The following is a 21669-nucleotide window of genomic DNA, read 5'->3' as shown; positions in this document are numbered from 1 at the left end:
CCCTCTTTCCCGCCTCCCCTTCCTCAGGGTCTCCTGTGCAGGAGAAACAAGGACTGTCTGCACACAGCAGCTCTGCAGGGGACAGCTGGGGTTGCAATGCCACCTGCCGATAACCCAGCGCCTCACTCGCTGCGTGTCGGAACAGAAAAATCCCATTTCCCATCGCCGCTTTTAGGATGCAGGGGACTCTATTTCACCCTGGAGACATGCAGAGCGGAAACCCAACGCACAAGGGGCCGGTCACCAGCACAGCCGCCTGCGCCGGGCACCGCGGGACACCCCACCTATGGTTTTAATGACGGCCTCCTGGAACATTCTCTCCTCGTGCTCCTTGATGATCTTGGTGCTGACCCCAGCAGCGCAATCGTAGCTCCCCGTCAGCGCGTAGTCAATGCTGAGCCGCAGCTGCCTCAGCAGGGTGTTAAACACCTCCAGCACCGTGGGACCTGGGATGGCGAGAGGGGTGGAGCATCACCAGAGGAGAGCGGGAGCTTTCCCCGCAGAGACGGAGGCTGTAGTTTCCTCCAGGACAGCATGGTTTGTGCATCCCATCATCCCATAAACAGGCTGGAAAACAGTTTGGCCAGATACACAGTGACTTTTAACCCCCACACGGTCAGGACAGGAGAGAAATGTCCTTGCAGGAGCACGGTCAGCTCAGCATATTCGCAGCAAGCCCTTGAAAAATCCCTTTGCCCCTGTCACCAAGGCAAAGGCTGGTAGCGCATTCCACCCTCTGGGTTTAGGTGGCTGCCCACGGCCATGGGTGTTGCGCTTGGGAGCACCGAAATGGCACAGAAAATTCCCAGCATTCCTGGATGCTCCAGACTGAATCCCTCATCACCAACTTACACCCAGGCACAGGCGCAGCCCAAACCTCTGGCACCAATTTGTTCCCACTGCACTAAAAGGGCGAAGAGATAGACAGGGAGGATGAATTTATCCACTTACCAACAGATCCGGAGGCTGCGATCACCGCTGCCTCCGAGAGGACCTCCACGATGCCCGCACGCACGGTGGCCGCGCTCTTGCTGTTGGCATCCAGGTGCCCCAAGAGCTGCTGGATGACGAGATGGGAGTGCTGCGGCTGGGAAAAGAGCATGAACGTCAGCATGGGTGCTGCGTGCACCAGGTGACGGTCCGTTTCTGTAACCCACAGGCTGCTGGGGATGAATCCTGCACAGGTGCCCAGTCCCTGCCTGGTTGTTTCCAAGAGAGCTCTGGATGCACCTGGAAAAAACCTGTTTTACATGACTGAGCAGAAACTTGCAGCAATTTGCACAGGAAAAAACTATCTAAAGAGCTGTACAGCTGTAAGGAAATTGTGACAATTAATCCTGGGGATTTCAGGGAGAAAGGATTTGATTTTTACCAGGGTTTCCCCAAACATGTCGATACTTCAAAAGGCTCCTGCTGAGTTATTGTGACCTTATACCTCCAATACGCATTAACAGGATTTTATAAAATCTAGTAGCACTGTAAAGGGTTTTAGGCAGTTTACAGGATTAAAACCAAGAAACGAGAGCAGGAGGCGGCGATCTGCTTCTCACTGTCAGAATTCTCCAAGCAGAGCTGTGGCTTGGCTGAGTTCAACAGCGAAGCAACCCCCCGGGGGCAGCAGGTCTGGGACAGCCTCAGCAGGGTGGGAAGGCAGCACCATGCCCAACAGCATGCAGGGACCCGCACAAACACGGAGATCTACATGAAAAAAGAAAGGATGGACCTGTTCCTATCACTTTGGGGTTTACCTAAACTGCATTTCCATGGCCCCCCGTGAGAAGGGAAAAGCCTGGCAGGGTCTGTCTCTCCATATCCCTATGTCTAAGGATGGGGATGCTGGGGTGCAGGTGCTGCTGCGACGCCTGGTTTGCCCAGGGCACGTTTCACCCCAGACAGCCCCTCTCCTTTTCCACAGGGACGATGAGCTGGGATTGATTTACACAGCAGCAATCTGGAAAGAGGCAGCTTTCCATCAGAGCCCAACTGCTTCCTTCGGAGCGTTTCACAGCACGTTACTAGCCTGTCTGATTCAGCAGGGCTTTGCTTTTCACGGAGACGGAGGGAATCATTCCCGGGACTGAGATAAAAGCTCCATGAGCAGCACCCTAAAACACACAGAGCTGGCACACAGCCAGGCTAGCGCCTATCAGCCATTTCCCTGCAGACCCTTGGGGACCCCAGCCCGCACGGACACCCCAACCGTGCCTGTCTCCAGCCCATGCTGGGGTCTGTTTGGAGGCCGAGCCTCAGACAGCACGGTCGGGATGCGGCAATGCGGCGGCTCTGACTCAGCCCAGCCGTGGAGGCAGATGCGGGCGCTCCCAAGCATGCACGTGTGTCCCCAGCCAGTGCCACCAGCCAGAGTCCCGCCAGCTCCCCACCTGGATCGAGTACATGATGATCCTGAAGCAGCAGGTAGCGAAGATCTTTGGCTCCCAGAGCGAGTGGTTATCCAGGTGGCTGGAGAAGAGATGGAAGCGGAGGAGAAAAGTAACTATCGGTCCCCCAAACCGTGCAAAGCAGCACCAAGCACCAGGGATGGCAGAAGCAGGAGAGGGCAGGGACACACTCCTCTCTGGGGTGACTTTTCTCAGCGACAACTATCTGTCCGATGCCATCTTTCTTGTTGCATCCGAAAATGAGAGCTCAGCCTGAAATCCAGTCTCCGTCTGCAGTACCATGCTGCGGGAAGCCAGAGGAGCCCACGCCTTCGCCCCAGCTCCTGCCTTGGCTGTTTCCCCATGCCTCAGTTTCCCTTGTGCCAAACCCGAGGGATGCACGACTTACATGAGGACGGGTTTGATGGCGTTCTTGATGTTGCCGTACGCCGCTCGGCCCAGCAGCTCCCGCAGACACCTCTCCGCCAGCTCCGTAGGACTCTCCTTCTCCTTCTCGGTGGCTTGCAGCGGGGAGGGGGAGCGGCTGCGAAAGCAGAGGAGGGCGATGAGAGCGGCGCTGAGTGTGCGGCAGCAGTGGGGGAGAAGAGGCACAGAACCCAGCCAGGAAGGGTTGGGACAAAATAGTTGTGGTGTCTACCCGCACGGGGCCAGGGGCTACCTCTCCTGTAGCCCGCAGCCATCCCGCAGCAGCCAAACGTCACCCTGCCAGTCAGACGGAGCAGCTCCATCCCAGCAGAGCCCAGTGATACAACAGTGCTGGATTTTAGCCAGATCAGAGCACAGCATGGGTGCAGGGATTGCAGGGGAGGGGGATGTGCCAGGATGGCCCCGCTCACAGCGCCAGGCTGTGTCAGGCAGCAGGGACAGCCCCCGCATCCCTGCGACCGGGAGGACGATCACGGTGTTCAGTGCTGGAGGGGGAAGGTTCTTATCGGTGAGGACACAGGACATAACATCCTCCAGCGTGGATACAGCCTCCCAGGGAAGGGAAAGCAAAGCAGTCACGGCCTGGCTCAAGTCCCCCTGAACACACTCCATCCCCTTTTTCCACACTCCAGCTTGCTGGCCATCACACAAAGACCATGAATGCTCTTTCCCACCTTTTGCTTCAGTTTACCATAAAAAAAGGAAAAGGCACCTGGCCAAAAGCCAACTTCCCAGGGCTGATACATCTCTCTGAACCTTCAAAAGGAAAATCCCAGGAGGATTTCATGCCTGCTTCTCTGCTCTGCGCTTCTCAGCGAAGCAACTCCCCTTGAAACACCCAGCTGGTGGCAAGCAGGCAGCCGGCGGGGGGTTACGCCAGAAGAACGGAGGGACAGCGAGCAAAGGCGTATTTCAGTTCCTGGGATTCCTTTAACCTGGCTTTAAAATAACTACCTTGGTAGCATTTCAGTTTTTTTTCACGGAGGTCAGCCCACTGAAGGGGCAGCTCAGAGCCCTTGCAGACAGCGTGCCTTAACTGCAGGGACAGCGCAGAGAGCTCCACGGGAGCCACGGCGTCGTGCAGCGGCCAAGACAGCAACAATCTTGGCAGCTCCAGGTGACACGCAGAGCTCCTGCCACCTCTCGCCGCCTTTTTCCGTGAGCTGCAGGCATAAATCAGCCTCTGCCCGGCAGCAGCCCCGTCGCCCCGAAGCCGCTTGCGGAGCAGGTGGGTGATGACAGCAGCGAGCGCTCACCTTTCCGTCTCCTCGACGTGCTGTAAGTTGAAGAGCAGCGAGGGCACGATCTTGTCCATGTGCTGTGGGTCCCAGATGTTGGCTTGGAGTTCATCGTTCACTGTCTTCCTCACGACTCCTTGCAGGCCTTTAATTCCGGACATACGGATCCTGAGGAACAAATCAACAGCAAAATGCTACGTATCTATATAGAATCCACTGTTTTACATTTATATACACATACACGTGTGAAGCTGCGCAAGAAGTTGGAGAGAAGACACCGATTTCCGCGCCACTGGAGGAGTTCATGCAGGCCATGCCCCAGTTCCCAGCTCCAAGCCTGGTATATCCCAGGGCAATCCTTCTGCCTCACATCCCAGAGAGACGTGGCTTTCCACAGCCTGACAGATGCGAGTGGGAAGGGTTCTGAACCAGCTAAAATCATCCTGGCAGCAGCAGCTGGTTCCCATCCTCTGTTTTTCCCGGGAGGCCCCTGGGCAAGCAGCAGCCACGTGCCACCCGGGATGGAGAGGTGGCATCGGCAAGCCTAGCCCCTCCGAAGGATTTGGTTTGGACCTGGGAGGTCTCCATTCTCTGGCTGTGGCATGCATGGAGGGTTTTCCCATTTTGGCCATTCCCAGCAGCTGCAGAGATGAGCTGCACCCACAGGGAACATGGATATTAGGGAAACCTAGGTCAATAAAGTCATCGTTAAAAAACTCCCTACACAGCAGGATTCCCGGGTCCGAAACCAGTTCCTCAACACCCTCTGCTAATGCCAGAGAAAGACAGAACATACTTATCTGCAGAAATAAATGCATTAAATAACCTCCTCTGAGGCCTCCCTAACACGTTTTGCAAATCTAATCAAGGCAATAATCTGCCCGAGACACAATTCTCCAGCAAGGAGACAGTGAGCAAGACCAAGGCCCCAGGAAAGCAATGTGCTCCTTTTTAATTACAGGAGCTGCCAAATTTCTCTCTTCCAGTCTCCAGTGCAATGTAGCCAGCGTCACCGGTGCCCTGAAGGTCAAGTGGAAATAACGAATCTTCTGCATTACTTCCTTATTAAGGAAAAAAAAAAAAAACCAAAACCCTGAATCAGCAGCATTAAAAGGAGGCAACCTGGTCCTTGGAGACAAGCCTGCGTGAGGATTGGCAAGCCTCAGGGGTTCACCCCTCTGCAAGGCAACAGGTCCCTGGTGCAGCAGCTCTGGGAACAGCACCCACACGACGAGCTGAAACGCTGCCTTGACATCTGGGCTTTATTTAAAACTAGTGCCTGGCAGCAGCGGTTCCCTGCCCAGAGCTTCCCACAGGTGCTATGCCATCCGTGTCTCACAGGGCCTTTTTAAATACAGCGCCAACAGGCCTGGCCTTGGCAGCAGTAAACAACATTAATCTGTCTGCTTTAGTCATAATTAATCCCCCCCGGGGTACATTTCCCATCCCAGCAAAGCGAATCAGTCCTCAGTGCAGTCTGGAGAGATGTAACCACCTTTAAACGTGGAAAATAACAGACCATGTGGCTGCAGGAGGCAGTTGTTGAGTGAACATTCATTCTGGTAAGAGTCGGGGGGGGGCTCTTCCCAGCGTCACCATCCTTCATTTTGGGGCCAGGATCACTTCCATGCCTCCTGCTCCGAGCTCCAGCTGTCTGCAGGCTGCAGCCCTGGAGCAAAAGCATTCCTCACCTAAAGATGCACTGAGGCAGCCCTGTGATGGGCAAAGTGGAAGTGTCACCTGCTCACATTTTGCCCAAAGAAGAGCAGTTGGAAGCCTGAGGACACGTTTGTCCCTTGTCCTGCTGTCAGCTGTGGTCAGAGCGAGCAGAACTGCGCTGCTCTCAGGACAGCAGACGCGAACCAACTCCTCTCACACACGCGTAACACTGCACAGAACACCCCACACGGCAACGGAGGCTGGAGACATGCTGCACTGTGTCTTCTAGGCTCCTGTTTCATCCTGCCATGGAGTCAGCAGGGTTCAGTGCTTGGTAAAATGAGGGTAAAAAACCACAGCCTGAGCGCACCCCCAGCTCTGGGGCATCACCGCATCTCCATCACGGCACAAAGCCATCGGTCTGTGCAGCCTGCATCCAGCCTGTTCCCAAAAGCAGGTGCTTCCCCAGGAAAGGCAGAGGCTGAGGGCCACAGGGAAGCCCCCCCCAGAGGCGTTCGACCAGGGTCACCCCGCCGGCGACACTCACTTGGTCCGGATGTCCATGTCGTCGTGGCTGGAGTGACACATCTCGCTGAAGCGGGAGACAAAGAAGTCGTAGCTGCGGTGATAAGATGGGGTGTCCTCCTCGATGTTGGCAAACTTCACAAACTGGGAGAGGAGAAAGAAGGGGGTGAGCCCAGAGGGCACGACAGCAAAAATATTCTTAAAAAGTCTTCTCTAAACCAGGAAACGTGTGCTCCAGCAGCGTGACACAGGGCTTGGCGTGTGCTCGGGATGACAATTCGGGCTGCTCAGTTTCAGACACAAGTTCCCCAAGCAGGGACGTGGCACCACACAGTCCCACCGAGCTCCAGCAGCACCCAAGCCCAAGCTGTGAGCGCTGCAAACCTCACCGCAAGCCCCAGCGGTGCCTGTAAAGGGAATTTAGAGGTGCTACAATGCTCCGAGTTAGGGATCCCTAATATGCAGCACACACTAGTAACAGGAGATAAATTCGCCCTCGACTTCTCTCCATCCTCCCAGACGGCACAAAACCTGGCCACCATTTCCCAAATGCTGCTGCAGGGGTGAAAACAGCCTTGGAAAAGCCGGTGGAGAAACCAAATGAAAGCAGGTGCTTAACCACATCCCAGATCTTGCCTGCAGCATGAGGTCCCATCGCTCCCTTCCAGGGTGGCCAACAGGCACGGAGCTTGCCAGAAATCCCAGCTGACCAACTGATCGGGCTTTTAAGCTTTCAGGGAGAGAATTAAAGAGGAAGAAAGGATAAACACATTTTCAAGCTTTCCTCTGAATTCTAAAACTTCTTCACGAAGAGATGGAAATAAAGGATCGGGCAAGAAGGGGGAACCTCAGCTCATCCAGTCATGCTGACGGGGTTTGCTTTGAAAAAGGGAAAAATAAATACAACATCAATAGCACAAGAGCTGCCACAAAATCCAAAGCATCAGCTCCTGGATGGACCATACAGAGCATTCAGCCTGTATCACAGAATCACAGAATCATCATGGAATGGTTTGGGTGGGAAGGGACCTTAAAGACCACCCAGTGCCACGCCCTGCCATGGGCAGGGACACCTTCCACTAGACCAGGTTGCTCCAAGCCTCATCCAGCCTGGCCTTGGACACTTCCAGGGATGGGGCATCCACAGCTTCTCTGGGCAACCTGGCCCAGTGCCTCCCCACCCTCTCCAGGAAGAATTCCTTCCCAATATCTAATCGAACCCTCCCCACTTTCAATTTAAACCCATTACCCCTTGTCCTGTCACTACAGGCCCTTGTAAAAAGTCCCCCCCAGCACCCTTGTAGCCCCTTCAGGCACTGGAAGGCTGCAATAAGGTCTCCCCGGAGCCTTCCCTTCTCCAGGCTGAACAAGCCCAACTCTCTCAGCCTTTCATCATAGCAGAGGGGCTCCAGCCCTCTGAGCATCTTCATGCTGAACCACCCAACAGTGCTGGGTGCTGTGAACAGCTGAGGTTTACCCTTGGCCTGGGACAAGCATCATGCCCCGTACTTTATCTTCACACATGGAGCAAGGGCATAAGCAGCTGCTTGCCAAGATTTTGGGCAGAGAAATCTGCTGGCTGCTTTTGTGCTCCTGTGCTGCACCAGCACGCTGGGAAAGGGAGAGGATGCTCCAGTTCGAGTGATCCCCCAACCACCCCGGCTGTTAACTGGTATGCAGCAACACTGGGAGAACAAGGATGCCCATGCATTCCATCTTGGAAGCTGCTTGCTAGAAATTCCCTCCTCCAGGCTCGGAAATCAGCCAAGAGACACAAAGGAGCCCTTGGGAAAGATCCCAGACGTGACCCGGCAGCATTCAGCTGCACACACTTCCCAACCCTCCAAGCACCAGGACACCGGAGAGGCTACACCACGGTGCAGCCCGACTGCGTACGACAGCGCGGCACGAAGCTCTGCGGTCGCGCTGAGCGATCCCACCTCGCTCTGACGAGCTGTCCCGAGCCAAGGCATTAGGAATGCCACGTTCCTCTTCCAACTGGGAGGACCTAACCTACCTCCGAGGGGTTACCAGTCCACCCGGCATGTCTTAGGGTGCTCAGCACCCTCTGCACCCATGCTGCTCCTTCTGCACCTCACCTTAATTAGCGGGATTTTCTCACTTTTTGCTTTCTGCATTTGCTGGCATCCAGCCCGGCCAGGAGAGCAGCCAGCAAAGGGGCCACCGGTGCCCCTCCACAGCTGGCAAAGCCAGCCCGTCCATCCCATCGCACAGGCACCGATTAGCACACAACCGCTGCTATTAATAACGTCAACTGCGAAAGCTGGCTCTGCGCAAGCGGGGGAACCAGCTCAGCCCCGCCAGGAACCGTTCCCAGAGTGCAGGGACTGGCTCCAACTGATAAACTCCTCTTACTCACCAGAAAAATGCAGGGCTGTTATATAAGAAACCTCTGTACCAGGCAGCACGCAAAGTGAGGTGTTTTTTTAAGCTCATGGCAACTCCACGTGCAACCGGAGGCGAGGGCAGGATGCAGAGCGAGGAGCAGCAGCGGGGCTCCCCGCGGCAGCTCCAGGAGAACCGTCCCAAGCGTCCCAAGACGCATTGTGAAATAAAGGAAGGAAACGGCTTCTCCGCATCCCGTGGCTGCAGGTATCAAGCCCACACAAAGGATGGCAGCTCGTTTCGTGCCATCAGGCAACCAAACAGGAAGATCTCGTCAGCACCCCGGGGATTGCCAGCCCACCTATCCACGCCAGCAGCACCCGTGGTTCAGCTCCCTGCTCCAAGGGCAGCTTTCCCAGCCCAGCGAGCCCTGCCTGCCTCTGTCCTCAGGGAACATCCCTGCGTGGTGCCACTGTGCCTGGTGACGGCACTGGATGCAATACAGAATTCACATCTGCCAACAGCTGGAGGCAGCTGCCCTCTCTGCATCCATTTTCAAACTTCTGCAAGGGCCAGAAATTGTAAAAAGCAGCCAAGAACAGAAAAAAAAATCAGCCTCAGAGCCCCTTTGCTCTGTCAACAGGATATTTTAGGTCTCTGCCACTTGCTCATAGACACAGTTGCATTTTCCCAAGGCTTGGCTGCCCCTGCAAGAGGAGGGCCATGAAGATGCTGGAGCCCCTCTGCCATGGCGACAGGCTGGGAGAGTTGGGGGGTTCAGCCTGGAGAAGGGAAGGCTCCAGGGAGACCTTAGAGCCCCTTCCAGTGCCTGGAGGGGCTACAAGGAAGCTGGGGGGCACTTTTCCCAAGGGCAGGGAGTGACAGGACAAGGGGTGATGGGTTTAAATGGAAAGAGGGAGATGGAGATGGGACATCAGGAAGGAATTCTTCCCGCAGGGGGTGGGGAGGCCCTGGGACAGGTTGCCCAGAGAAGCTGTGGATGCCCCATCCCTGGCAGTGTCCAAGGCCAGGCTGGATGAGGCTTGGAGCAACCTGGTCTAGTGGAAGGTGTCCCTGCCCATAGCAGGGGGTGGGACTGGGTGGGCTTTAAGGTCCCTTCCCACCCAAACCGTTCTGGGATTCTACGATGATTCGCACCATGCAGCAATTACGGGAGATGCCCACCCCGGTCCCACTGCTCAGCACCAGGACACAAAGAAATAACTCAGCGAGAGCTGGACTAGCAGGAAAGTCAGCATCAAACCTCGAGGAAAAGCAACTTATTTTCACTAATGGCCACCACATCCCACCACATCTGCAGCTTCATGACTTATTTCCACTAAGAAAACAATTTAAATCCTTGAAATGCAATGTCACTTCTGTGGTTTGAAGGGGTGCAAGGCTGGGTAGCTTGGGGCTCCCATGCTCAAAGCTGACAAGCTCCAACTGAAACAGGTCTGGGATAAGCAGGGAGCAAGCGCGGAGGAAGCCAAGGAGCGTGGCTGCCTTGGAGAAGCAAAACAACGGCTGGGAAGGGATAACGCTGCCACCTATAAATACATCAGACATAAATACATCAGAAGGGGAACATCAAGGCGGGGGAAGAGCTGTTTAAATGAAAGATCAATGTTAGTTCGAGGGGAAATAAAATGGGAATGACATCAAGCTGGAAATTAGATGGTTCCTACCCAAAGCAGGGAGGTTGCCCAGCAGCCTCCTAACGAGGATGAGAAACCAAAGTGGATTTAAGCTGCAGCTCCATATGTTCACCCCAGGGATTATAGATGGGGATATACGATCACGGGATGCTGGATTTTCACAGCCGCCTCCATCGCCGCGGCCGCGAAGCCCATCGGGCCGGTCGCTGGGATCAGCCCGTCCGCAGCACGACACCTTGGCTCCGCGCGAGGAGAGAGACGCGTTTCGGGCGAGATTTCACGCCGCTGCGAATGACTCACTTGGAGCAGGTTTCTATAAACAACCTCCTCCCGCCTTTGCCATCAGCTCCGTTATTGTGAAGATTGCTTGAGACAGCACCCTCTAATTAAGCACAAGCTTGAGGCGCATTCCTCGTTAACAGATATAGGAAGAAGTGTCTCATTATCATTACTCACTTTTCTATAAAAGCCCACAAGTTCTCTGTGCCATTTGCCCTCCGAATGCCGACACGCTTGAGGAGGCAAAAAAAAAAGGCATCATTCCTGATCCGGACTCCTCATTAAAACACCCGCTGCTGACTCCTGACTGCCGTGACGGCAGCGCTAAGGAAACACCTCTCCGTGGCCCATGACCATCTCCCTCTCCACGGATGCCCGAACACGGGTGGTCTGCTCCACACAGGCAGGAAACACGAGGCAGGGCTCCGACTTTCCCCGACCCAATGCCTCCCACTGGAGGATGTCTCTGCTGAGGCTGGTTCGACAAAGCCCCTGAGGTGGGGGCTGTCACAGAATGAATCCCAGAATGGTTTGGGTTGGAAGGGACCTTAAAGCCCACCCAGTCCCCCCCCTGCCATGGGCAGGGACCCCTTCCACTAGACCAGGTTGCTCCAAGCCTCATCCAGCCTGGCCTTGGACACTTCCAGGGATGGGGCATCCACAGCTTCGCTGGGCAACCTGTCCCAGTGCCTCCTCCCCCTCCGCAGGAAGAATTCCTTCCTGATGTCCCATCTCAATCTCCCTCTTTCTGGTTAAACTCATTCCCCCTTGTCCTGTCACTCCCTGCCCTTGGGAAAAGTCCCCCACAGCTTTCTTGTAGCCCCCCCAGGCACTGGAAGGGGCTCTAAGGGCTCCCCAGAGCCTTCCCTTCTCCAGGCTTTCAGCAATGAGCCGTGAGCAGAAGGGGTATGAAAGTCTCCCCTCAGCAGCCCAGGTCTCAGCAGAGGCATTTACAACCCTGTGTCCAGGACCGTGCCGGCTCACGGAGGACAGAAGCATCGCGGGATGCAGGGCTACCTGGTCTGGGAAGAAACATTAACTCCATCCCTCTCCTCATCACACACGGCTCAGCTTAGGCCTGAGCTGCCTATGCGTATCCCAGGCACCCGAGAGAGCACCTAGCCCATCCACCCTCCTGCCTGTAGGAGGGTCAGCTCCATCTAAACCCGCTCCTAAAAAGCAGGAAGGACATACAGTGCTTGTCCAAGCCAAGCTCCAGGCACTGGCGGAGCCCTCACAAGCCTGGGTGTCAGGTACACACAGTGCTCCCAGTAAAAACCAGCAGAAAGGCTGTGCACAAGCGGCTGCTGGCTGCCAGCCAGGCTCAGCCGTCTGGATGCCGGGAAGACGTCACCTTTGTCCATCCACACTTTTCTTTTCCCCTCGTTTTACATCTCTGACTGACACATCCCTGGTCTGGCTAAGCCGTTCACTGCGAGCAGCGGATCTGCTTAAGCCAGCCCTTTTCTGAGCACAAAGAGCTTCCAAAATCCATGGGGATCACCTCCTAAGTTGGTCTATTGTCTGAAACTGCTGACAGCCCCCCTGTCATCCAGCTTGTTTAGGAAAAGCTGAATTCCAAGAGAGTGTAGGCATGGCAGCAGAGATCAGACACTGGCCATGGACAAACAGGAGGCACAGCGCACGGGCAGCACAGGTCTTGGAAACCTCACACGTGGTCAGATACCTGAGGATACACCATAAATCCCCCCCTGCAGCCACTCCCCATCCTTCCCCAACAAGGTTTCGTGCCTTGGCACTGTGCAGAGACGTGGGGGTGACAGGCAGGGTGGAAGGCTGATGTCAGCAGGGTGCTGCCACTTCCCGCTGCACTGCTACTCACCGAGTTGGTTCCCAGGATCTGCAGATTGGGCTTCTCCGACTCTAGCAGCTTTGCCACCATTTTCAGGAAGCTCTCCACGAAGAGGTTGATGCTCTGGCAGTGACAAGCCATGAGGAGCTGGTCCAGGGCCTCCATGGCAATGCACACGTACCTGGGAGCAGGCAGAGACCACGGTCACACCCCAACAGCAGCAGGGACCCACAGCCATTCCTCCTCCTCCCCTTCCCCAAACCATCAGCAAAACACTGACCTCCTGCCCTGGCCAACCCAAGGAGAAAAGTTTTACACCCAAAATACCCTTGGGACAGTTTTAGATGATGTTGGCAGCTCCCAGCATCCTTTCTCTTAGCAAAGACCCGGCTGCCCTGGGACCAAAGCTGCCAGCAACACCTTGCATCCCCCCCCAGCACCACTTGTGTGTGGGATTCTCTTGTCCTGAACCGGTCTTTATATCCCAGGAGGGAGCACTGGGCTTTATACACAGTGGGCTCAGCCTCACAGGCAACCATTCTTGCAGACCCAGCTGGTCCTGGCCAGGCGGGAGGGACAGGATGAGAACACAGAATTAGACTGACGTGCTCCAGAAAAGCTGTGCTTAAATATGCAATAGACTCTGCAAAGCATATTCACATCACCCCAAAAGTTCCTGGGGTGAACAGAGTTTCCTCCAGCAGTGCACAGAGATGATGCAGCATTGGCCACACCAGGAGTATCTCGGGCCCCATCCCTCATGGAACAGGGCTCTGTGTGATAAACAGGGGCAGGGGAAGCCCAGAACCTGGTCCAAACACCACAGCAAGAGGGGACACACTGTGACAGGTCCCTGGGAGCCTCCCTGAGCACACCACATCCCTTCAGCATCCCTCCTGATGCGGCTGAGCTCACCCACAGACCCTGGCTTTGCTGCAAGCTGCCACAGTGCAGCTTCCAGGCTATTTATTAAATCACTCCTGCAGTGCTCCCGCCTCGGAGAGGAAGCTGGAAAACCTCATGCCCCGCGATGAATCCTGATCAGTACAGAGGCAACCAGCTCACTGCGCTGCAATTGAAGAGTTTCTCAGGTGTTGCTTCGTATTTCCAAGACAAATTGGACCGGTTGCTTGGATTGGCTCGGGCAAACAGAGTTCACAGGCTGGTCCTGCAGTGATTTCTGCATCCACAGCATCTGGTTCGTCACCAGGGTGGTGGCCAGACCCCCCGGACAGGCTTCTTGTGAAATGACCACACTGACCTCCCACTGCTGGTCGCCCAACAGAGAAGCAAACCTGACCTCCGACCGCTGTGAGCAGACATTTATTCCAGCTGGACTTGCCCAAAGCACAGAAAAAAACCCAGACGGTGATTGCACCAGGCTCCAGCTCTTCCTACAGGACCTCTGAGATACCCAAACACCTGACACAGACCCAGTACCAGGACACTGGGAGTAAAACAAACTCCACAGCTCCTTACGAGCACACCGTGCCCAGATTTACCGTGACCGAAAGCACAGAATCACAGAATCCCAGAACGGTTTGGGTGGGAAGGGACCTTAAAGCCCACCCAGTGCCACCCCCTGCCATGGGCAGGGACACCTTCCACTAGACCAGGTTGCTCCAAGCCTCATCCAGCCTGGCCTTGGACACTTCCAGGGATGGACCATCCACAGCTTCTATGGGCAACCTGTCCCAGTGCCTCCCCACCCTCTCCAGGAAGAAAGCAGGAGGTGGCAAGCGCAGATCTCTTGATTTTGAGCCTCCTGGGGAGGCACACTGCCCTCTCAGGGAAAAGGAGGTGTCTGATAAACCCTGGACTCCCAGGTTCCAGCTGGTAAAACGCAGCAAGACAGATTCCTTCTCCTGAGGACTGTTGAAATCTGGGTCCAGTCTTGGGTAGATTCTCTGGTGTCTCGTAGCATGGTTGAGCTCACACTGCAGTGTGTCCTTCAGACACCTTTACAGCTCTTCCTGATGCTGTGAAAATAAGCAGCCAACTATTCCTGGATCCGTGAGGCTCCTACCCATCTGTCAAATTGGGTTAAAAGTGGCCCAGAGGGAAAAAAACATGTACGAAGACGTGACCAACAACCAGCAAGCTCCTTTCTTGAAGGAAACAAGGCTGAAAACAACATTCTGTGCCAATATCATTGCAGCAGCATGGCTTCTTTTTTGGGGACAACTGGATACAGGCCACCAAGAGGGAAAAGGGACACTTGTGGAGCGGTCACCTCTGACCTACCCCAAGCATCCTCTCAGAAACGGCGGATTGCATTGCTGCAAACTCAAAGGAACACTTTTTCCTTTTAACAATAAAGGTAACAAAAAGATGACACCCAACAGGCCCGAAATCAGAGTCATCTTCATCTTCCACGCAGGAGACAGGCACCCACGCGTTCGGCTGCTCTTTCAACGCCCGGCTGCGGCGTCTGCAGCAAATCCCTCCGCTCCAGCCAACACCGACCTACAAATGAAAGGTTGATCCTAACCCACCTCAGGCATTTCAAAGTTAGACTTTGAAAATTAGCTAGCGCTCCAACCCAATTACGTGTCTGTACGCAGCCGTGGCGGAGGGAGGAATATATTCCCCCCCCCTCCACCCACCCAGGCTTGTCATTAGATGTCAAAAAGCCTTTGAAAGCCTTTCTTTTCCCAACATAGCAAGCGGAGCCTGTTAACAGCCGCTTAACCGCAGAACATCAGGCAGAACTTTGAGTGTCCTGTCACTCCCGATGACGGGTGATGCAGATGAGGCTTTGAAGGTTTTCCAACTTTAACACTTCCTAGGCAGGCTGCTGGCTTCTCTTCCCCTGGGATGAAAGGCAGGCTGAAGTTGGCACCGTGAAGCTGAGCCGTGTTTGTCTGCCGCAGCTTTGTTCAGGAGACAACAAGAATCAATCCGGGAGCGATTTCAAAGGGAAGGAGCCCTCCCGTGCTCCCCCAGCATTCCTAATCAGGGCAGTCAGCTACTTCCAGGTGGGAGCTGCTCTCCTTGCAGTAAAGGTGACAAAGCCTTGCTGGAAGTGGGACGGGGAGACAAAGGGAACAAAGGGAACAGGGTCCAGCCAGAAGCAGGCAGGGAAGCCGGAAAAAGAAAACAGCAATCCCTGTCCAGGCCAATGCATCCCCTTCGCGTGTTCTCTGGAAAAGGGTCAGTGCGCTGCCCCACATCCTTAGAATCATAGAATGGTTTGGGTTGGAAGGGACCTTAAAGATGATCTAGTTCCCCCCCCCCTGCCAGGGGCAGGGACACCTTGCACTAGACCAGGTTGCTCCAAGCCTCATCCAACCTGGCCTTGAAGACATCCAGGGATGGGGCATCCACAACATCTCTGGGCCACCTGTTCCAGTGCCTCCCCACCCTCTCTGTGAAACATTTCTTCCTGATATCCAATCTAAACCTCCCTGATTTCAATTTATACCCATTCCCCCTTGTCCTGTCACTACAGGCCCTTGTAAAAAGTCCTCTCCCAGTCCCCTTGTAGCCCCTTCAGATACTGGAAAGCTGCAATGAGGTCTCCCCGGAGCTTCCTCTTCTCCAGGCTGAACAAGCCCAATTCTTGCAGCCTTTCATCATAGCAGAGGGGCTCCAGCCCTCTGAGCATCTTCGTGGCCTCCTCTGGACTCGCTCCAAGTGGTCAATATCCTTCTGATATTGAGGGCTCCCGCTTCTGCCGCATCCCCAAAGCTCAAGAGATGGGCATGGCGTGTAACACACCCAAGCTTGTCCTGGACAACCCCCAGCAAGCTGCAGCCAGGGACACCATTTAGCTCCTTGCCCACACCTCGCCAGATGCCCATCTGGCTCTGGAAAAGCCGCCCTGGGCTTTTAAAAGCCAGGAGGGTGCCACGGAGTCCTGACGATGGCCCAGATAAATGGAGGCTGGGAGGGACACCACACACACACAGACCCCTCAAGCACGGACAGCACGATGCCAGGGGAAACACTACACAGCTCCCACTTTGCCTGGTCCCCTGCAACTTTACAAGGAGTTTTGCACATCCCTGCCCACTCCCACGTCTCACTTTTGGAGGCAGAACATGCTCAGGTCTCTCTGCAGCGTGCTCACAGCTTCAGGACAGCTTGGAGCACACAGGAGCTGCATACCCCACACATCCCACCCCTTGCCTGGGGTCCCTCGATTAACGAGTGTGCCATCATCATGCTAATCACCGGGGTGGCTGAAACAGCCTCCCAGCCTTACCCGTATCGGTGCCGGCTCACATCTCTGATTAGCCGCTCGGAGAGGTAGGCACCAATGCGATCCAGCTTCTCCGGGGCAGACAGGGCATAAAATGTCAGCTTCTCCATGTTGGTCTTCACCAGCCCATCCTGAAAGAGAGCAGAGCAGGACGTCACGGCCTCAGACCCGGCAAACATCAGGAGCGTCTGCAGCAAACCTCAGCAGAGGTCTGGAGCGCACCAGTCCCATCCCAGTGCTTCCCTACGCCTGGTATACCAGGGAAGGGGTGTGAGGATTGCATTTAGCCTCAGCTGAGAGCTCTTTGATGCACCACAGCCAGGGGTGACCCCAATGTAAGCCTCCACTGAGCACGCCCCCCCCCGTAAATACAACCAGAACCATTTGTTAGCCCCTAGCAATGTCCCAGCACCGAGGGGGACAGGGGCAGACAGGGACAGCAACACCCCCAGGTTGCTGAGGCCAAATGACACAAGCGTGCCAAGCTGCCAGCCCCAAAGCCCACACGGCTCAGCGGCAACCTCCTCTCCTGCTCGGCTCTGCTGCCAGTGCCAGGACAAAACAGGTGCTCACCGCCTCCCCGGGTAATCCCAGTCCCGCTACCCCCACCCTGGAGCCCCTCTTCCCCTGCCTTCGCCTCTTGGCTGTGAAAAGGAGACAAAGAGGCTGGATTTGGGATGCTCCAGGAGTAGCTGGCAAGGCATCCCACGTCTCCAATTAAGCGAGACAGCAGGCAGAGCACCAGCTTCCCCGCATCCTGGAAGGATAAGCAGCTTTTGAGCCTGAAAGCCTGGCTGAAGCCCCAAGAGAGTCCTGCTCTTAGAAGCTGCTCTCCTTATGCTGCAAAGAGACGGATGTCCTCCTTCAGGTCCAGTCCCACATGCTCCCATCCATCCGACCTCAGCATCTGCCTGGGACCTTCGGGAAAGGAAGCCTGTCCCTCCAGGCCAATGTGGCTGGAGGAGCTGTTGTATTCCTGCCCAAAAACAGACTTTAAAGGAAAATCCAACCCTCCAGGCACAGTCTTATGGAGTCAAAGTGTTGCCTGCCTGCCAGGAGCCGTTTCTGGGCAGGTCAGACCGCATCCTGCTGTGGGAGAGCCATGAGAGGGTGGAGCAGGGAGCTCTGGGACGTGGAGCAGTGCCTAATTTACCTCTGGGTCCTCAGGGAAGATGTTGTCGACAAGTCTTTTGTAGCGAGGACGCAGGGCACCGCAGCAGCCGCACACACCTGGAAGAGAGGAGATAGAGCCGGTCAGCAGGGATAAAATCCTCAGCTCCAGGGCAAACACCTGCTTGGAGGTGCCCTTGGTGGAAAACATATCCTTAGATTCAGAGGGGAAGCTCGGGTAGAGGACAGGGCACCAAGCTGACAACATCCCAGAGTTTTGCAGCCAAAGGAAAAAAAAAAAACCAAGGGAAGAAAACAGCAGCTGAGAGGCAGGGAATTGGCTGGTGACCAGCATCATTTGACGTAGGACTGCAGGGTTATCTGCTTTTCTCACCCAAGAAAGCAGCCTCCAGAGACCAAGATGTCCAAAGTTTCCCTAAATCCGTGCCTCCGTGTCTCACAAGATTCTCTTTTGCAGGTTCTCAGACCAGGAGCTCTTTCCTGCACCCACTCACCCAAGGACACACTCCTCACACCCTGCCCCACGCTCCCCATGGAGCCAGCAGCGATAGAGAGCGCAGACAGCAGGACAGATAAAGAGGAAAGAGCATCTTATGAAGGATACAAAGGCAAAACCTCATTTTCTTGTCTGCAGCCCCAAAACTGAGCTGTTGAGCAACACCAAGCACCTTCGACTGCCTCCCTACGTGCCAGACTGCAGTCCCTGTCCCCCGAGGGAGGTGCCAAGTGACCTGTGTTTTGCAGGATGCCGACAAGACAACCTCAGAAAGCCCTTCTCGTCGCCCCGGCGCTCACAGCTTGAGGAGCTGCTCCCAGCTAAAAGGGAGATGCATGAAATGGGCTCAGGGGACCTGGGAATAAACCTTGACGAGGTAAAAAAATCACAGCAAAGCAACAATAAAGGTTGGCACTAACGCAGTGCTCGGCCAGCAGTGATGGCTCGAGTTAAAGCCACCAGAACCAGGGGTGGGAGCCAGCGGTCACCATGGCTCAAGTACCCGAAGACCATACCCAGCCTCTTTTTTGAAGGGGTCTCAGACACCTCAGCAGCTTGCCCCTGATCCCTGTGTAGCCTCTCCGAGAGCCAAAAAAAACCCTCACAGCAGCAACTCTGCAGGCCAGCGAATGGCGGAGCATCCCAGCTGCAGCTTCATCCCAATTCAGAGTAAAGCAGGTAGCCCTGGCCACCAAATATCCTAAACGTGGCTCCGATCCCCTGCTCCGCCTTCAGGGGACTGCCAAGGAAGGAAGGGATCATTTGCAACCTGGATACTTCGCCCTGTGCCATATCCTGTTTCTCAGGGCCGCAGAAGCCAGGGATCACCCTGTCTTCGGCTCGGGAGTGGCTGGTGGTCCAGGTGGGCTCTCGAGCATCCGTCGTGCTCCCACACACACCAAGCATGGGGATGGCTGCAGCACCGGAGGGTTCAGCATCCGTGGCCACCTCCACCGTGACACATCCCGCTGCATAAAGCTGCACCAGCACTGCCCGAGCGCTGATGAATGTCTGGAGTTTGCTTATTGAAAAAAAGGGGAGAAGAGAAGAGATTTCTAGAGGCACTACCTTTCCCAGAGCTGGTCCAAGGGCTTTGCATGCCAGGATCCCCCTGCTCCAGCACAATGCATTTTTTCCCAGGGGTCTGGCGTTACTCGGATGCTGCATCCCGCAGAGCCGGGTGTCAGCCACCCCAAAGCACTGACCTTGGCGAGCCCAGGGAAGCATGAGTAATTCGGGACTGCTTTTTGGCAACTGCCGCCGAGAAGCAGGAGCTGGGGGTTGGGGGGAGACACAAAGGCTGTGCCGGCGGGAGCCGGCGACCGCTCCCACTGGAACGCATGAGCTCACGCCTGCTCGCGCCAGCTCCCGGCGCTGGCACCGCTCGCTTCCTGCAACGTGCTCCTTCGCTTTTTTTGCGGGCGTTCGCACCGGGGGGGCAGCCTGCGCCCCACCTGAAAGCTACAGCTTGTTTGGGGGTCCCCTTTGGGGTCCCCCTTCGGAGTCCCCAGGCCCAGCAATGCTGCGGTGGGGAAGAGCTCCTTCCACCTCTCGCGCTCTCCCTGCGAACCCCTCCGCGCCTTCCCACTCTCCGATAGTTTATTTCTAAGCCTCGTATCTGCTGCTCTTCCCTCCTCAGCCACCTTCGATCGATTTTGCTCTTTTTCCAAAGTACCTTTAATCTGGCCTCTTAATAAATTCTCGTTTACCATTCACACAAACAAGCATCTGACGATCTCCTGAATCCTCTTAATAAATTCCCTTTGCCCGGGATGGCCAAGGAAGCGTGACTTATCTCACCTTGCCGAGCCCCACGTCCCTGCCAGCATCTCAGCACGGGCCATGAGCTCTCCCTGCAAAGCAGCTGGAGGGTTTCTCCATAAGCTATCCCATAAGCAAGGTCCCCTCCCCTCCTCCCACTGCCTCCTAGGTAATTATCTCACCTCCAGACATGCAACTTCAAAGTATTTTCAGGATTAACACACATTCCTAGCCCTGGGAGAGGGAAAAAGAGCCCAGCCACGTTCCCAATCCACCACCCTCATCCTGATGAATGAAGCTGAAGAGCAGACGCAGCGTGGATCCCATCAATAATAATTGCACAATTAAATCTAATGCCTTCCCTCTCACCTGACACGACCTCTGCTTCCAGAAGGAGATTTGGAAGGCCTCACCTAAGGAAAGCAGCAGCAGGAGAGAGAGGAGGACCCGAAGCACCTGCCAGGAGCAGGGATCCGGGTGCCCCATCAGTCCCATGAGATGGGGCCGACAAGCATGATCCAGACAGGGGAAGAAACCAAAAAGGGCTCAACCCAAAGCCACGTCAGGCTGCTGGTGGGCAGGATCCCACCATGGTCCAGCAGAAGGACAGGGATTCCCACAGAGAAGTGCCTCCAGGTGAGACTCTCTGGTGTGTAGTAAGAGGGCTGAGCTCCCTGCAGCCGGGCACTCAACGGCTCTCTCTTAGCCTGCTTGCATGAAACCAAGAGAAACTTCCCTGCCCCAAATCCTTGCCTTCTGTTGGTTTGCTTAGCCTGGACAAACACAGGCACAGCCAGGGAGACCATAAATCCTTAAAAAACAACAGAGTAAAAACGACATAGACTAGAGGAAAGAAGATTTTTTCCTGGTTTTATCCCCACATCAGCCAAGGGCTCTCCAGAGAGCAACAAATCCAAGTCTGCTCCAGACACCAAGGCTGAAATCAGCCCCCATGCTTGGTCTATATGGGACCCCCCAAACCCTCACAGCACCCAACCCTAACACTGAGGCTAACAACAACCCCCCAGGCCAGGCTACACGACAAGGGTCTCCGTCATTTCTTCTTCCGGACACGGGTTTCCTCCAGCACCCATCACCCTGAGCCCACACACCTCGTACCCTTGCACCAGCACCGCAGCTCCGGCGCCGAGCAAGCCACCTCCGAGGCCAAAATCCCGCAGCCGAAATGCACTCCTCCAGCCCAGGCTGGACTGAAGGTCACCGGGAGCCACCGCAGCTTCCCACTCCCAGGAGATCCAACCCAGCATCCCAGGGAAAAGCAAAGTGAGGGGGGAAGAAGGTACCTGCTCCGGCCACGTGCAGCATCTCCCAGGAGCAGGCAGGGCCGGTGGCACAGAGCCGCAGCGCGGGGCCGAGAGCCCAGGTCGTCAAAGCCATCGCATCCAGAGCCAACGGAGGGGTTCAGGGTGCCGGGTATCGCTCCTCTCCTCGCCGAGCAGCAGCCGGGGCCAGCTCAGCGGCAGCATCGCTGCAGGAGATGCTCAGCCGAGCGGGGGCAGCCGTTTAAAAAGGGAGCTTTTTTTCTGAGTCACCGAGGCAGCTCTGATGGCAGCTGGGAACGGCGCTGGCTTCGCTCTGTCGGCGTCTGCACTGGTACGCGGGGGTGGCCGCGGAGTTGGGCATTTCGGAGGGCCCTGAGCTGGGGGCCAGGGGTGATTTTTCAAGGCCCCTTGAGCCCAAAGCGCTCTCGTTCGGCACACAAAGCATCGCTCG

General features: G+C 55.6%; 1 protein-coding gene across 1 annotated transcript in view; it reads right to left on the bottom strand.

Annotated features, from left to right (window-relative positions):
* The window catches only part of EFR3B (EFR3 homolog B (S. cerevisiae)), a 21890-nt gene extending 440 nt beyond the window's left edge, over positions 1–21450 (bottom strand). The window contains exons 1-10 of the mRNA XM_010154501.1: positions 21240–21450; positions 17701–17777; positions 16551–16678; positions 12374–12524; positions 6270–6391; positions 4082–4231; positions 2788–2922; positions 2382–2460; positions 952–1087; positions 285–446 (exon numbers count right to left, since the gene is read on the bottom strand). Of these exons, the coding sequence (XP_010152803.1) occupies positions 285–446; positions 952–1087; positions 2382–2460; positions 2788–2922; positions 4082–4231; positions 6270–6391; positions 12374–12524; positions 16551–16678; positions 17701–17777; positions 21240–21333 (1234 nt within the window). The 5' untranslated portion in view covers positions 21334–21450. The remainder of the gene's footprint in view (positions 1–284; positions 447–951; positions 1088–2381; positions 2461–2787; positions 2923–4081; positions 4232–6269; positions 6392–12373; positions 12525–16550; positions 16679–17700; positions 17778–21239) is intronic.
* Between the last annotated feature and the right edge of the window lie 219 nt (positions 21451–21669).

Source organism: Eurypyga helias, unplaced genomic scaffold (genome assembly GCF_000690775.1).
Source record: "Eurypyga helias isolate BGI_N326 unplaced genomic scaffold, ASM69077v1 scaffold19316, whole genome shotgun sequence".
NCBI classification, from domain to species: domain Eukaryota; kingdom Metazoa; phylum Chordata; class Aves; order Eurypygiformes; family Eurypygidae; genus Eurypyga; species Eurypyga helias.
Note: the sequence above shows the minus strand (reverse complement) of the source record. Positions and strands in the feature narration are given on the sequence as shown.